Source organism: Myotis brandtii, unplaced genomic scaffold (assembly GCF_000412655.1).
Source record: "Myotis brandtii unplaced genomic scaffold, ASM41265v1 scaffold250, whole genome shotgun sequence".
Classification (NCBI taxonomy): Eukaryota; Metazoa; Chordata; class Mammalia; order Chiroptera; family Vespertilionidae; genus Myotis; species Myotis brandtii.
Window position 1 is genome coordinate 2,361,528 of NW_005359478.1, and position 15,535 is coordinate 2,377,062.

General features: G+C 44.6%; 1 protein-coding gene across 2 annotated transcripts in view; it reads left to right on the forward strand.

The window, feature by feature from the left end:
* Positions 1 to 142: 142 nt before the first annotated feature.
* SYT11 (synaptotagmin XI) overlaps positions 143 to 15,535 on the forward strand; it is a 19,170-nt gene continuing 3,777 nt past the window's right edge. For both annotated transcript variants that reach the window (XM_005867549.2, XM_005867550.2), the window contains exons 1-2: positions 143 to 403; positions 6,952 to 7,778. In XM_005867549.2, coding sequence (XP_005867611.1) covers positions 370 to 403; positions 6,952 to 7,778 — 861 coding nt within the window. In that variant the 5' untranslated portion in view covers positions 143 to 369. The remainder of the gene's footprint in view (positions 404 to 6,951; positions 7,779 to 15,535) is intronic.

Below are 15,535 nucleotides of genomic sequence, written 5' to 3' on the forward strand. Positions count from 1 at the left end.
TCTCAGGAAATCCCGGTGATGGGGTCCCCTCCCAGAGATCTTCCGGAAAGGGGCGGGTCCTGCCTTCCGGAACTTTTCGGACAGAGGCGGAGTCTTCTGCCGAGGACCGCTCGGAAGAAGGCGGGGCCTCCCTCGCATCAGGACCAGTCTGGCTGCACCTGCATCCTTAGCTCAGAGCATCCCTGGAGCATCTTAAGAGGCGACCGCAGCTGGCAACCAGGGACCAGACCGTCACAGGGGGCACCCGCCAGATACCTCCCCCCTCCCCTGACCTAGCGCTGTACAGCGGCGGCCTCGGTTCTGATCCAGGGTTCTCAGAGTTGTCTGACCATTGCAACAGCCTTTACAGCAAGAGCCTCTGATTACGACATGGCCGAAATCACCGATATCCGACCTAGCTTTGGTAAGTACAGTCGGTCCAACTAAGCCTGTGGTAATCGAAAGAGTTGTCAAGCTAGGGGAACCCGGCGGCTGCACAAGGAATGAAGCCCAGACCGGGGTCTTCAAGTGCCAGCCCCGCTAGAATCGGGCCTGTGGAGGTGGGTCGTGGGCAGTGGACAGAGCCTGAACTTAAACTATGGGCTGCAGAGGCTGGGAAGGCTAGAGACATGGAGGCTGGGGGGGGGGGGGGGCCTGGTAAGTACAGTCGGTCCAACTAAGCCTGCGGTAATCGAAAGAGTTGTCAAGCTAGGGGAACCCGGCGGCTGCACAAGGAATGAAGCCCAGACCGGGGTCTTCAAGTGCCAGCCCCGCTAGAATCGGGCCTGTGGAGGTGGGTCGTGGGCAGTGGACAGAGCCTGAACTTAAACTATGGGGGGCTGCAGATGGGAAGGCTAGAGACATGGAGGCTGGGGGGGGGGAGGTCCAGGATGCTAAAACCTCGTATGGTGCACCGTCAGCACTGCTGGAGGTGAGAAACAGAGAGTTTGCAGAGGATGTGCACCCCTCCTTCTGGGGGAGGAGAGGTGGAGTAGGCCGAGCCCTCCCCCTTGGGGCACGCAGGGCGGTGCCCCTTCCTCCCCATCCTAGTCCTCAGGCTGCGGGGGAGGGAGATGGCAAGGGGGATGGGGCATCAAGATGGCAGTTGGGAGACTGTGGGCTGTGTGGATGGCAGCCAGGGGAGGCAGCGGCCTCTAGGGAGAGCGGTGCGGGGGTGGGGAGTTAAAAGGAAGCCACTCCTTAAGCCGGTCAGCTGGATGCTGAGGCTGAGGGGAACCGTGAGCCCCGCAAGTTCTATTCTGCATCGTAATGGTGGGGTCCTTCTGATGCTACCAAATGGCGCTTGGTGCTGCTGGGCGAGGGGATGACGTGATGTCTATTTCTGGGCCTCCTGGCAGTGCCCAGGCGCTTCCTCCCAGGCCTTTTGTTCCCCGTTCTCTGGGCTGGCTTTTCAAATAGGGGGACTCACCCGCGGTAGTGCCGGAGCTGGTGGGGGCCCGACCCAGGCCGGAGGGGGAGGGGCGTGAGAGGCCCGGCCCGGGGGAGGCCGCTTTGTGTACCAGAGAAAGCATTACGTCATCTCGGCGCGGCTCCAAGATCTGTTACATTCCTTGGAGCAGAGAGTGGAGTGGAAAATAGGAAAAATGGGAAATAAAAGCTCCAGAAACAAGTTTTTCCTCCTAGGGAATTCCTCCAAAATATGCTAGGGTAACAAACAACCTGTGCTATGTTTTCCTGGTACAAAAATAAAAAAAGAATTGCCCTGCGTCTCCCTTAATTCTACTTAACCCCAGTTTGGATGGTAGAAGCCAGTAAGAGTGCTGTCAGCCAAGGGTTCCTTCATATCCCTTAAGAGATCCTAACCCTCAGACAATCCAGAAGTTTTGAGCATCCAGGGCTTGGGTGGGTCCACAATCCAACATGGAAGTGGCTTTTCTCACTCTCCAGTGAGAGGTTTATGGAAATGAGCAAAACCCAATGTGCTCCATTCTCTCAATATTCAGAAGACATCAGATCAGGGGAAGTATCTAGACAGCAGATCACACCCAATTACTACTTGTTCCCACTGATTCTCAAGGGTAAACCTTGATGTTTTTGTCTTCCACTTCACCTTCTGCATTGCTATTCTTTGAGTCCTAAATTTCTAAAATAGATGTCTCTTTGGAGATTGCATGAGCACCCTATGATTTTCTTTCTGCTCTTTCTTTTTCTTCTTATGCCTTCTTTTCAACATGTTCTTTTTTTTCTAATTGCATTTCCCAATTCCTTGGAAAGTGAGATGGTGTGATTTCCTTTAGAAGGAATATTAGTGGAAAAGAGAAAATAAATTTTATCAGCCTTTTACATACTACATTTTATTTAATCCTTACAAATATCCTCTGATGTAGGAATTATTATATATACCTTTTCCAGTTGAGGAAACTGAGGCTTAGGGAGATAAAATAAATAAAAGTTACACAAAATAGTGAGGGTGGTGCCAATGTCCAGTTGATGCCAAAGTTTGTTCTCATATCGGTATCACACTGGTCTATTTGACAGGGAAAAGCTGGTTTAGTAAAGGAAGTCAGTAAGGAGGTCTGGTCAGGGACTCACAGAGTTGGGCATAGCCCAGATGTGTCTCACGGGCCTTTCAACCCTTACAGAGGGTTTCCTACACAAGAACTGTTACTTCTGACTTTTTCATGTCTCATAGAGCACTTCATTTCCAATGCCTTAGCCCTTGGGAGATACACCAAGCCAACGCTCAATTATCCACGACCTTAGAGTACAAAAGGAACAAGAAGCATAGGTCACTGCAATTTACAACTACTTTAAGCACTCACTTCAGATATTAGTTCCAACTTCCTTTTCCCACCAACCTTTTGACTAAAGCAAGACAGAGGGTTCTGAGTCTCAACATCCCCGATTTTCCTAATTAACTGCCTTGAGTGTGGGAAAGAGAGGCAGAGGTTAACAAATAATTAAGAAAAAAGTAGGGCAAAGGTGGAAAATAAGGTGGAGAAAAGCACGTAGGTGATTTATAAATGGATTGATCTGTTTCTCTTCTTTTCCTTCTCTGTCCTTCTGAAAGATAAGAATCCTTCATCTTCTTTCTTACCCACACCACCTGCATTTTCTAGCAGTAACAGCCAAGGCATGGGAAGCAACAGTGGGTTCCCTTGGGATCACAGAGTAAACTTAAGGTAGAGCCAAAAGGATCACTCAAATGTCTCCCAACATGGCCTTTAGATCTCTCTTTCAAATCATTCTCAAAAATACACCTGTCTAGGTAGTTCCCTGCTTTCCCCTTCTCACAAAGACAAGCAATGTTCAGTTTCACTAATCATTAGCAAGCAATTTTCAGGAAAGTCCCTTATTGGTGAATAGAGAGCCATTTTTTTTTAGCTTGTGCCATTTTGATTGACAATTGAAACCAATCAATTGTTCAAATAAATATTTACTGAACTTGCGTTAGATGCAAGAGACTCAGGGATTCAGAGATGAACAGGATGTCATTTCTGCTTGCTCTCAATGAGCCGAACACCAAGGCTGTCCCATTTTGTGAAAACTCTCTCCATAATAACTCTTATTTCACTTAATGCTCTGTGAATAAACAGTTATTATTTGGTATGGACATGGTCACCTTGATTTATTTTGTTAATGGCTTTATTCCTTAACTATATTATTTTAGAATGTAACTCCTCCTTTTCTTTAACAATTTTTTTATTTTTATTGATTTTAGAGAGAGGAACATTGATTGGTTGTCCCATTTATTTATGCATTCATTGATTGCTTCTTGTATGTGACCTGACCAGGGATTAAACTCAAAACCTTGGTGTATCAGGACGAACGCTAACCAACTGAGCTACTCGGCCAGGACTAACCCCTTCTTTTCTTACCTGGTCCCAGCTTTCATGAAACCATGGAATGTTTGAAGTAGAAAAAACTTTGGAGATATTTAGCACAATCTCCATGGAAGAAATCCCTTTTAGAATATCCCTGACCAATGGTGATTCAACCTCTAAAAGTTTTCAATTATAGATTCACTGCTTTATGAAGCAATCTGGGCTATTGTGAGGCAGTTGAAATAATAATTTGACTCTTTTCATTGAGTCAGATCTGTCTTCCTGTAGCCTGTACGCGCTGGCCCTCCAAAGTAAAATCAAATCACACCTTCTTCCATCACAGCATCTTAAATAATTGAAGACAGTTATTATTCCTACACCTCTCAGCTCCTTCAGTTCCTTCCATTTTTCTTCACTGGATGTGGTTCCCAGATCTTTCACCATCCTGATGATCCATAATGTAGAGACACTTTGGTGTCAGGCAAACCAGTATTTAAATCCCATCACCACCATTTGCCATTACTTGGCCTGGGGCAGATTTGAGCCCCCAGGTTTCTCCATTGTAAAGTGAGTATATTAATAGTACCTACTTAATGAGTTCTTTGATTCAAAGAGAGGAAGCTCTAGCTCAATGCCTGACAGGGACATAAAAAATGTACAACCAAAAAAAAGCAGTGTTTATTCCTGTCAGTGCCAGACAGTAGACAGAACACTCCATATGTGTTGTGACCAGTGCAGATGAAATTATACTACCCTTCTGTGATCCAGACATCGTATTTAAAGTATAAGTTGGCTCTAGCCTAATTATACTCCACGCTTGTGGTCACCTAAACTGCTAAGTGATTTTTGCTCAGACTTGTCAAGTAAGGTCTCCCGTTGCTTATTGACAGGTTTTAAAAACCAAATAGAATTTTAAATTTTCCTTGAGATATGTCATCATATAGACCGCACCCTCTTTTTCCAATCTGTGGAGGCTGTTTTGAATTTACTAACTCATTTGTTCACTGAATACTTACTAGGTGCCACATGGTTCTGGGACCTGGGGATATAGCAGTGAACAGACAGAAATTCAGTATTCTTATTAAGTTTATCTGGTGAGGAAAAACAGAAATTGTTGGGCGTAAGAACTACCGTGAGGAAAAAATAAAGCAGGTAATAGGGATATTATCTCACTCGGGGCAGTCAGCAAATGCTTCTCTGATAACGTGAAGTTTGCACAGAGGTCTGCAGTGAGAGGCAGAGAGCCGGGCAGACCTGGTGAAAGGATGCTCCAGGAAGAATCTGGAATATTCTGGAGTCACACTTATTTTCTTATTTCTCCCTGTCCAAATCTTTCCTTAAAAAAGTAATGTGGGGTTTGTTATGTTTCTGCTTCCATTGAAACGAAATTATATAATAACATTTCAAATTCAAGGGACCATATTATGGCACAATGGGTTTCAATATTTGTGATTACCACAGAGGATTATAATTTGTGTGTGTATACATATATACATTACATGTTATTAAAATGCAATATATAAGTATATATATGCAAAACATAAAAAAAGTAATATGGGGATAGTTACAAAAATAGTATTGGGGATGTAAGGTACAGCATAGGAAATATAGTCAATAATTTTGTAATATCTATTTATGGTACTATTTGGGTACTGGAAATATCAGGGGGAACACTTTGTAAAGTATATGATTGTCGGACCACTAAGTTGTACACCTGAAATTAATACAAAATAATATTGAATGCAATTGAAAAACTTAAGCAAGTCAAGTAATGTAGAGAACTAGAGATTGTATCTAGACCAATTGGCTTCAGTGAACTTAAAGGGGAAATAACCCCAAACCTAATTATCTAAGTTAGGGGCCAACTTGTGTGGGGAAAAGACAGATAAGACCAGAGGAAGGGAAGGAAAAAATCTGTTTCTCTTTAGTTACTTGTTTATTCCACAAATATATATTAAGTGTCTTTAGTGCTGGGGATATAGAAATAAACAAAACAAACAAAATCCCTGTCCTCATGAAACTTATATTCTAGTGAAAATAGATAATGAACAGTAAATGTATATGTGTGTTTATATATACTCATGTATGTGGGTGTGTATGACAGAGAGAGAGAAAGAAAGAGCAGACACATGGAGAAAATTAAGCAGGGCTAAGAAGTGTGGGCCTTTGGGATGGAGAAGGTTGCACTTTTAAATGGAGTGGTCAGGGAAGATCTTACTAAGGAGGTGACATTTGAGCAAAGATCTGACTTTTCCACAGTCTCTCTTTTTCTCTTTCTAAAATTCTTCTATTTGTAAATACCTAGGAGCTGAAATTTAGAACATATTTTAAAAGTACTTAAACCCTCCCTGGCTGGTTGGCTAAGGGGTTAGAGCATCAGCCTGGGTTCCAAAGGGTCTCAGGTTCGATTCCCTATCAAGGGTATGTACCTGGGTTGCAGGTTCAATCCTGCCCCAGTCAGGGCACCTGCAGGATGCAATCAATTAATGTGTCTCTCTCACATCGATGTTTCTCTCTTTCTCACCCTCCCTCATTCCCTTCCACTCTCTCTAAAAATTAATGGGAAAATTACCTCGGGTGAAGATTTTAAAAAGTACTTAGACCCACTGTTCTTATAACCACCCACCCACTTTTGTTACCCTTGAGCAACCTACTAAAATGATCTGAAGTCAATCCCACATCCTTTCACCCTACATGCCAGTAAGTCAACACAGTCCCACTGTTTACAAACCCTGTCCGAGATGCTGTGGAATACCCTCCTGAACCCAGACACGCCTCGTGCCCTTGTGTAACAGTTGAGGTGAATGGGTTCCATGTAAAAAGGTGACCTTATAAGACTTACAGGGCAGTTTATGTGAAACCAATCATTATTAGCAAACCAAGTTCCTAAGTGCTAAGGGAAGGCCAAGACAATAACAGGGAGTTGGGTGGGCGCTTCAGGGAAGTCTTTCTGGAGAAGGTAAATATTTCACTCAGGTTTGGTGGAAAGGAAGAGCCATGCCTTGGTTGAGAGGATGGCTGAGGGCATTGCTAAGGGAGGGGATAAGTTCGTAAGCCCAGATGAGCAAATTTTGTTTTGGAGGCTCCGTTGGGATTAACTTTGCTCCAGCAGAGGCACCAAGTAGGAGAGCTCTGGAAAGGGGCTGAAGTCCACCTGCCTTAACGCATCTCTGTTCTCCACCTTCAGATATGTCACCGGTGGTGGCAGGCCTTATCGGGGCCTCTGTACTGGTGGTGTGTGTCTCGGTGACCGTCTTTGTCTGGACATGCTGCCACCAGCAGACAGAGAAGAAGCACAAGAACCCACCATACAAGTTTATTCATATGCTCAAAGGCATCAGCATATACCCAGAGACCCTCAGCAACAAAAATAAAATTATCAAAGTGCGAAGAGACAAAGATGGCCCTGGGAGGGAAGGTGGACACGGGAACCTGTCGGTGGGTGCAGCAGAGGCTGGCCTGCTGGGCCGAGACAAGGGTCCCAGGCCCCCCAGTTCTGGATCTTGTCTTGGCCAATTACCCATCAAAGTGGACTATGGGGAAGAACTGAGGAGCCCCATTGCAAGCCTAACCCCCGGGGAGAGCAAAACGAGTTCTCCATCATCTCCAGAGGAGGACGTCATGCTGGGGTCCCTCACCTTCTCGGTGGACTATAACTTCCCCAAAAAAGCCCTGGTGGTGACAATCCAGGAGGCCCATGGGCTGCCCGTGATGGATGACCAGACCCAGGGCTCTGACCCCTACATCAAAATGACCATCCTTCCTGACAAGAGGCACCGGGTGAAGACCAGAGTGCTGCGGAAGACCCTGGACCCTGTGTTTGACGAGACCTTCACCTTCTACGGCATCCCCTACAGCCAGCTCCAGGACCTGGTGCTGCACTTCCTAGTTCTCAGCTTTGACCGCTTCTCTCGGGACGACGTCATTGGGGAGGTCATGGTGCCACTGGCTGGGGTGGACCCCAGCACAGGCAAGGTACAGCTGACTAGGGACATCATCAAAAGGAACATCCAGGTGAGGAGGAAGTGTGTGTTGGGGAGGGATGGTAGGTTGGGGGAGACAAGATCTTAGGGGACAAATGGAAGGGGGAGGGGGAGGGGATGAAATGGGTGGCAAAGAGGGACTGTGGGGCGGAAGCTCTCACCTACCAAGAACAAGCCGTGGTCAGAGTAAGACAGAGGGCCTGGCAGGTAAGGTCTCCTGTAGGAAGCAGCTTCCTGGGGAGAGAGGGACAGGTAGCTTCTGAAATTCCACTTAGTAGCTGGTATCCTGACACTGCATCCAGCCTGCTTAGCTGTAGGGGCTAATTTTTTCCCCAAAAATAATATGTGATCTTCCTCTAGCGAATTTTTCACAGCTGAGAAACGTTGAAAGTGGTTCAATAATTTCCCCCTCTGCTTTCCTTTCCCAGCCCAAACCTAGGGGTATAAATAGCATCATGTCTGGATGTCCTTTAGTAACCATTTTATAAATGCGATTTAATGAATTGCTTCACCTCTGAGCCCCTGAGCCAGGCCCAAACCTTTGCTACAGATATTTCTCTCTCTATTCCTCCTCTCTGTTTGCGTGAGAAGGGGGATGGGCGGGGGGCGGGGGGGGGGGGGGGGGGGAGAGCCTTCTCTGCCACGGGGCTAGCATTGGCTCTTGAGTTGTCATTTCAGGGTTACAAGAATTGTGTACCTGTCCTCCATTAGTTCATTCATTTCCTCCACAATTGGGGAAGCAATGTAGTTCTATGGTTAAGCCCTCGGGTTCTGGAGTTGGACTGCCTGACTTCATGTTCCAGCTCACCGTTTTCCAGCTGTGTGACATGGGAGAAAACCCTTCTAAGCTTTTTTTCCCCCCAGTGTAAAATGGAGCTAATATTACCTTCCTTACAGGAGTACGTGGCTCAAATGAGATAATATCCCTGGTATATCAGTGCCCTAGGGGAGCTTTTACTTTAGTGGAGGAAAGACAAACAATTTTGGCAATTACCATATTGGCAGGTGCTTTGAAAGAAGTTGTTGACATTTTAACTCAGAGTTTCATTTATTTTTTCAGGATTAAATATAAGTGGTTAATAGCAAGGGCTTTGAAGTCAGACCTGAATTTTAATCCAGGACACTGGGCAGGGGGCATTTACTAAACGTCCAGGGGGGCTCTTGGCATGAGCCCAATTTCTTTCTATTTTATTAACTCCCCTCAGGGAGGGATAAGCCAGGGCTGCAATCCTTAGCAACACATTCCCTGGGAGAGGCCCCACACAGGACACCCAGAGCCTGTGCAACCCCACACCAGAGCCTTCCCACCGCCCGGCTTCCCAACAGTGTTCTCCCCAACCAGTAACTATGGGCAGGGCTGTGTTCCAACCCGAGCCATGACTATCATTCCCCACTCATCTGGCTAAACACTCATCCTGGTGATTTCCTAGCACTGCAGCCTCCCATGCCTGCCCGAAATCTTCCCGACTGTAGCCAAGCGTCCGCCCTTTCTGGGTCTCCCCTTAGCTCATCAGTTAGAGCTGCTTGGGCCGACTCCACGCTGTCTGTAAAGAGCTTTTTTTTTGGTCTGTGTAAAGCATTCCTTTATAATACGGGGCCCAATGATCTTCCTCCAAAGATTCCTGCGTGGTGGTGAGAATTGCATTTCTCTATATAGCTCCCCACCACTAACTGTATTTCCTGGCCTTTAGCAGAAAATTCATCTCTTGTTCTTTCCATTATACAGTGCAGTCCGGTTGAAGAAGCCCAGGTCTGGTCATCACTTTTTACTCTGTCCATTTCATTACCTTATTCTGGGCAAGTAGTTAACATCTCTGGGCCTCAGTCTCTCTCTAGGCTGGATCATGAAGTTTACTAGGATCACTTTATGAGAGCACTCTTGGTTCTTATGAACATACAAAAGGATATAAGAAGCATGAAAAATGAACTCTTGATGATTAGTAAAAGGAGATCATGATATAAACTCTGTAATACCCAAAATCTCTGAGTTGGGCTTTGGGACTTGATTTTTTATTTTTTATCTTTTTAGTGGCAAGCAGCTTTTTTCCTAGTATTTTATTCAGATAGAAATGAACAGGCAGTTATATTCCCACAATAAATTCCCCACAAGGAGAAGGGAGACCATGCAGAAGGGGCTGGGGAATAAAAAAGAGACATTGGGAAAAGAGAATTGCCGAGTGGGTAACAGAGAGTTGTTAGACTCCTGATTTCTTCAGGTCATTGTTTTCCTGCCTTTCCACTGTCCAATCCAGTGTTGACGACCTGGGACAATGGCCACTTAACGAAAGGATTCTTAAAATCTCAGATTTACAGGGGACCTTAGAGGTCATCCATTCTAGCCAAAGGGACTGAAAAGAGAGAAAGAAAAAGGAATGTCCCTTTCCCAGGAACAATAAAGAAGGTTGCTCTGTATGTGTCCTGGGGAGGAGGAGAGGGTGGAACATGAAGGTTTTTGTTTCTTTTGTTTTCCCATGATTGTGATTGATGTGGAGGTGGCCCTTTGTACTGCTCACCCCAGTAAAGGTTTACTGTGGCTGTGTGGCTCCCCCTGATGCAATGACTCCATGGCTAGAAGATCATCCTGGGAGGGGCTCTGCTAGTTAGAGGAAATAGGTTTCTCCCTGCCTAAGTGTTTCTGTGTCCGTCTGTCTGCTTCAGGACCCATGCTCCTGTTCCTCTTTCCCACTGAGGGAGGGCAGAGCCTCCCAACTCTGTCAGGCACGGACAAAACCCTTTCTCCCCCTTGTCCTTCTGCTTGTCTGCCCCACAACAGGGTCTTTGCCTCATTAAGCCAAGGGACTGGGAAACAGAGCTCGCTCCCAGCCCTTGACAAAGAGCCTTTGAAAAAAGAGCCATTGGCAATGCTACTTGGAATGGGATTGGGTGGGAAAAGAAGGGGAGGAGAACGAGGGGACATGAAACTGTTCTTCGATGCAGAATGGAGTGGCATTCAGGTAGTGCTGTGGCTGCAGACTTGGGTATCACAAAGGGGCAGCTGAATGGGCACTGGCATTCTGCCCAGGTAAAATGACAAAGGTGAGGGCGGCCAGAAGGAAAACAGTTGCCTGAGGAGTGATTTTAGGGGAGAAAAATATTAAAAGGGGAACCAGAAGTTGTCTACTTTCTCAAAGACCTACGGAAGGGACGTGGAGGTTTAGATTAGGGAGATTTTGCTATAATGAATGATTTAGGAAACAGTTTTAAACAAATATTCAGGAAACCTAAACTATAATATTGTAGTTAGTGGTGGTTTTTTTTAATTGATTGAATTTGAGAGAGAGGTGGGGGGTGGGAGGGGAAGAAACATCAATGTGAGAGAGAAATGCTGGTCAGTTGCCTCCCACAAGTGCCCTGATCAGGGATTGAACCTGCAGCCTGGGTGTGTGCCCTGACCTGACCAGGAATTGAACCTGCCGCCTTTTGGCGTATGCGACAACGCTTCAACCAACTGAGCTACACCAGCCAGGGCTAAAACTCTGTGTTATTTTTTTAAATCAAATATCCCTTTAACCCCACATATCCTTCTTCTGTATATATATAAAGTTAGAATTATATTGAAAGATTGCATATTTAATATTTAGATACCCGTATTCAAGATGGTCCCAGAAATAGATATCAAGTCTACTTAACATTTTATTATTCGTGGAAACGGAGGAGAGCAATGGCCCAAATCATCCAAAGGTTCTTGCTTTCTAGATCAGCTCTGTCTGCTGGGGCTTTCTGTGATGGTGGAGCTGTTCTCCATCTGCACTGTCCAATATGGTAGCCACACATGGCTGGTGACCATTTGAAATATGGCTCCTGTGACTGAGGAACTAAAATGTTAATGGATTATAGTTTAAATAGACACATGTAGCTAGTGGCTACTGTATTGGAAAGCTCAGTTCTGAAATGTTTTGGAAGGCATTTGATTTTCTTTCTCATGGGGGATTACTTTCCTAATGCCATTTGGCTGTGGGTAATAGTAAAAAGGAGTTTACGTTCTCTGGTTGTATTCTGATTTGTGTCAAAAAGAAGCAGCGCAGAAGTATACTGGTTGGCAAGGGCAACCAGCCTGTGATTTTAAACTGGCTGCGGGTACTTCCTGTGGATATAATCGAAACCAACCAGACAATATGTATGTTATGGGCAAGGAAAAAATGTGAGACTTCAATCTAGTAGAGAAAAGCTATCACATCTTTTTAAAAGTCTATTCTCTTTTTTACTTCAGTTTCAAAATTAAATTTTAGTTAGTCATATTCTATGCCCTATGAGAGACATTTTCATATGCTCCTGGTATGAAACATAGTCTTGAGAAATTTTTTAAACCACATGAAATAATCGAATTCCTTATTATCACAATGTTATTCCTTGAGATAACATAAGGCTTATAATCAAAACATAAACTATTAGGTTTTTCCCCTTGTTTTTCATTGATAAGCTAGTTAAATTACTGCTGTTGTCTTTTCCTGTATCAGACACACTTGACAGATAGAGCACTAGCTTGTAGCTTCTCCTTTTTTTAAAATATATTTCTTTATTGATTTCAGAGAGGAAGGAAGAGGGGGAGAGAGATAGAAACATCAATGATAAGAGAGAATCATTGATTCGCTGCCTCCTTCACTTCTGAGTATTAAATGAGATAATGCGCATTAAGCACTTAGAACAGTGCTTGTCATATATTAGATATTTAGTAAATGTTAGCTATGATTTTTATTTTTATCAGTTTGTGTATATATTGCTGGTGATTTTGTCTTTTGTAGGAACACCCAATGAGGGCTAAGGTCAAGGGACACTTAAATGAGTGACTTGGATGTGTTTATGAAATGAATTCACAAATAAGCATTAATCCATGTTTAATTGAATTTAACCATAAGGGTGTGAGTTTAAACTCTAGATTTTTTTACGTTAAGTGCTTATTTATAACACAGTTGAGTGCCTACAGGTCACTATTCTAGGATATAGAACACTGAACTAGGTATTAAAATAATACTCTGTATATTCAACTTTTTTATTCTGGAAAATTACAGATTCAAAAAGAAGAAAATAGAACACTACAAATACATATCACTAAGCTTCAACAATTACCATCTTGTAATTAGTAGAATTTCATGTATATTTACCCAAGTCTCCCTCACTGAATTATTTTGAAACAAATTTCAGACATATTATCATATTGAAGCTTTAAAAATAAACTTATCCCTAGCCGGTTTGGCTCAGTGGATGGAGTGTTGGCCTGTGGACTGAAGGGTCCCTGGTTCCATTCCAGTCAAGGGCACATGCCCAGGTTGCGGGCTTGACCCGCAGTAGGGGGCATGCAGGAGGCAGCCAATTGATGATTCTTTCTCATCATTGATGTTTTTATTTCTCTCTCCCTCTCCCTTCCTCTCTGAAATAAATAAAAATATATTAAATAAATAAATAAACTTGCTATACTAAGGGAAGGGAAGTTTGCCTAAAATGAACTACACTATATTTGCAAAAATACAAGTTGTTTTATTTCCTTTGTTGCCAGTACAAAAAACAGGTTGCCCTCTTGATTAAAAAAAAAAAATTATTTATTTCAGAGAGGAACGGAGAGGGAGAGAGAGATAGAAACATCAATGATGAGAGAGAGTCATTGATCGGCTGCCTACTGGGTATCGAGCCTACAACCCGGGCATGTGCCCTTGGCGGGAATCGAACCTGGGACCCTTCAGTCCATAGGCCGACGCTCTATCCACTGAGCCAAACCAGCTAGGGCTAGCCTGTAGCTTCTTGAGGGTAGGACTCTTCATTGTCTGTTTTTTCAGCCCTAGCTGCTGGCAGAGTTCCTGGCACTTAGTAAGTGCACAATGAATCATTTTGATGGACATGTAAGGCTGGTAGTGAAAATAGTCTATTTTTGCTCAATCTAAGAAAAATTCCTGAAATAGGTGACATTTCTTTGGGACTATGAATAATACAAGGAATAAGATTTGATAGTAGGCCCTGGCTGGGTGGTTCAGTTGGAGTATCATCCATATACCAAAAGGTTGCAGGTTTGATTCCCAGTCAGGACACCCATACCCAGGTTGCAGGTTCAATCCCTGATCAGGGCACATACAGGAGGCAACCAATTGATGTTTTTCTCTCCCTTCCTCACTCTCTGAAATTGATTAAAAAACAAACAAACATATCCTTGGGTAAGGATAAAATAATAAGAAGAAGATATACATGTTAATACACACACACACACACACACACACACAGAATGATTTTGTCTCAGATTTAACTTGTGTCTTAAATTCCTCAAATTCTACCTCCTTTTGTTTTCTTTATCTCAGCCTCAGCCCCACTTTCTAAGCTAGAAACTTAAGAAATAGTCCTCCAACAAGACAAAACCAACAAACAAATATTCCTCCATCTCTTCCCCCTCCCCTACATTTACATCCAATTAGCCACCCACACCTAGAACATCCTGGCAATTCTCTGTGAGACATAGCTTACCCCACTGTCCATCCCCTCTGCTCTAGCCCTGGCTCCAGGCCTCATCATTTCTTCCTTCGCCTATTGCAGCAGCTCTTAACTGAGCTTTCTGACTTTGGTCTTTCTCCATTTTTCAGCTCTCACTAGAATAATAATATTATTAATGAAATACTAAAAACAACCATCATAACTTTGTCACTCCTACACCTATAGACCTCACCTTGCCCGGTGGTGACTCTGCTGTTTGGCTAGAGTGCCCCACTGCTCTTCACCTTCACTTCACCCACCTCTCCAGGTTCCTGACTCATCCCTCCTGCCAGGCACCCCAACATCAGGAACATGCGCCTCTCGCCATCCTCTGAACACAGTGTACCCTTTCAGGGCCCAGTGCCTTTGTGCCGGCAACTCCTGCCACTCTGTCTGATGTGAGCTTCTCTCTGCCCATTGTCTCATGGCCTCTTACTCACCCTTCGTAACTCAGCCCAGATGTCAACTGGCAGCGCCTTCCTGAGTCTCCCAGCAGCACTTGGACAGGCTTCTTACTTCTCTGCTTATTACATCTGCGTCTCTTCTATGCATAGTGAGCTCCTTGGGAGCAGCTGGGTCCTGGCAGCTGTGGCCCCCAGCACCTGGCAGGTAGTGAGCCAGGGGTGTAAAATGTTCTCGGAGGACTAGAGGTTTTTCCCAAGTTCACAGTGAGGCCTAGAATACACTTTACAGATGGGGAGGCAAAGATGTAGGCACAGGGAAGAGAGCGACGACTGGAGAAGACACCCTGAAGTGCATGACTGAGGCAGGCGGAGCGGGTGCGGCTGTTCACCCTGTGGCATGGAGGAGCGCAGGCTCAGAAAGGCCGGGGACTTGCCCAAGGCCAGGTGCTGAGGAAGCAGCAAAGTGAAGGCTCAGACCCAAATGTCCTGCCTCCCAATATACATGTTTATCACAAGAACCAAATGAGGAAATGGGAGAGAATACACTTCTGTCGCGCACACTGTACTCCAGGCACCAAGGTGTCACAAAATTTAACTTATTTAATCCTTTTGATAATCCTCTGAATGAGGTACTATTTTTTAAAATTTTTTATTCACTAATGAGAGAGACATAAATTTTCTTGTTCCACTTAGTTGTGAATTCATTGGTTGCTTCTTTTTAAAAAAATATATTTTATTGATTTTTTACAGAGAGGAAGGGAGAGAGATAGAGAGTTAGGAACATCAATGAGAGAGAAACATCGATCAGCTGCCTCCTGCACGCCCCCTACTGGGGATGTGCCCGCAACCAAGGTACATGCCCTTGACCGGAATCGAACCTGGGACCCTTCAGTCCACAGGCCTATGCTCTATCCACTGAGCCAAACCGGTT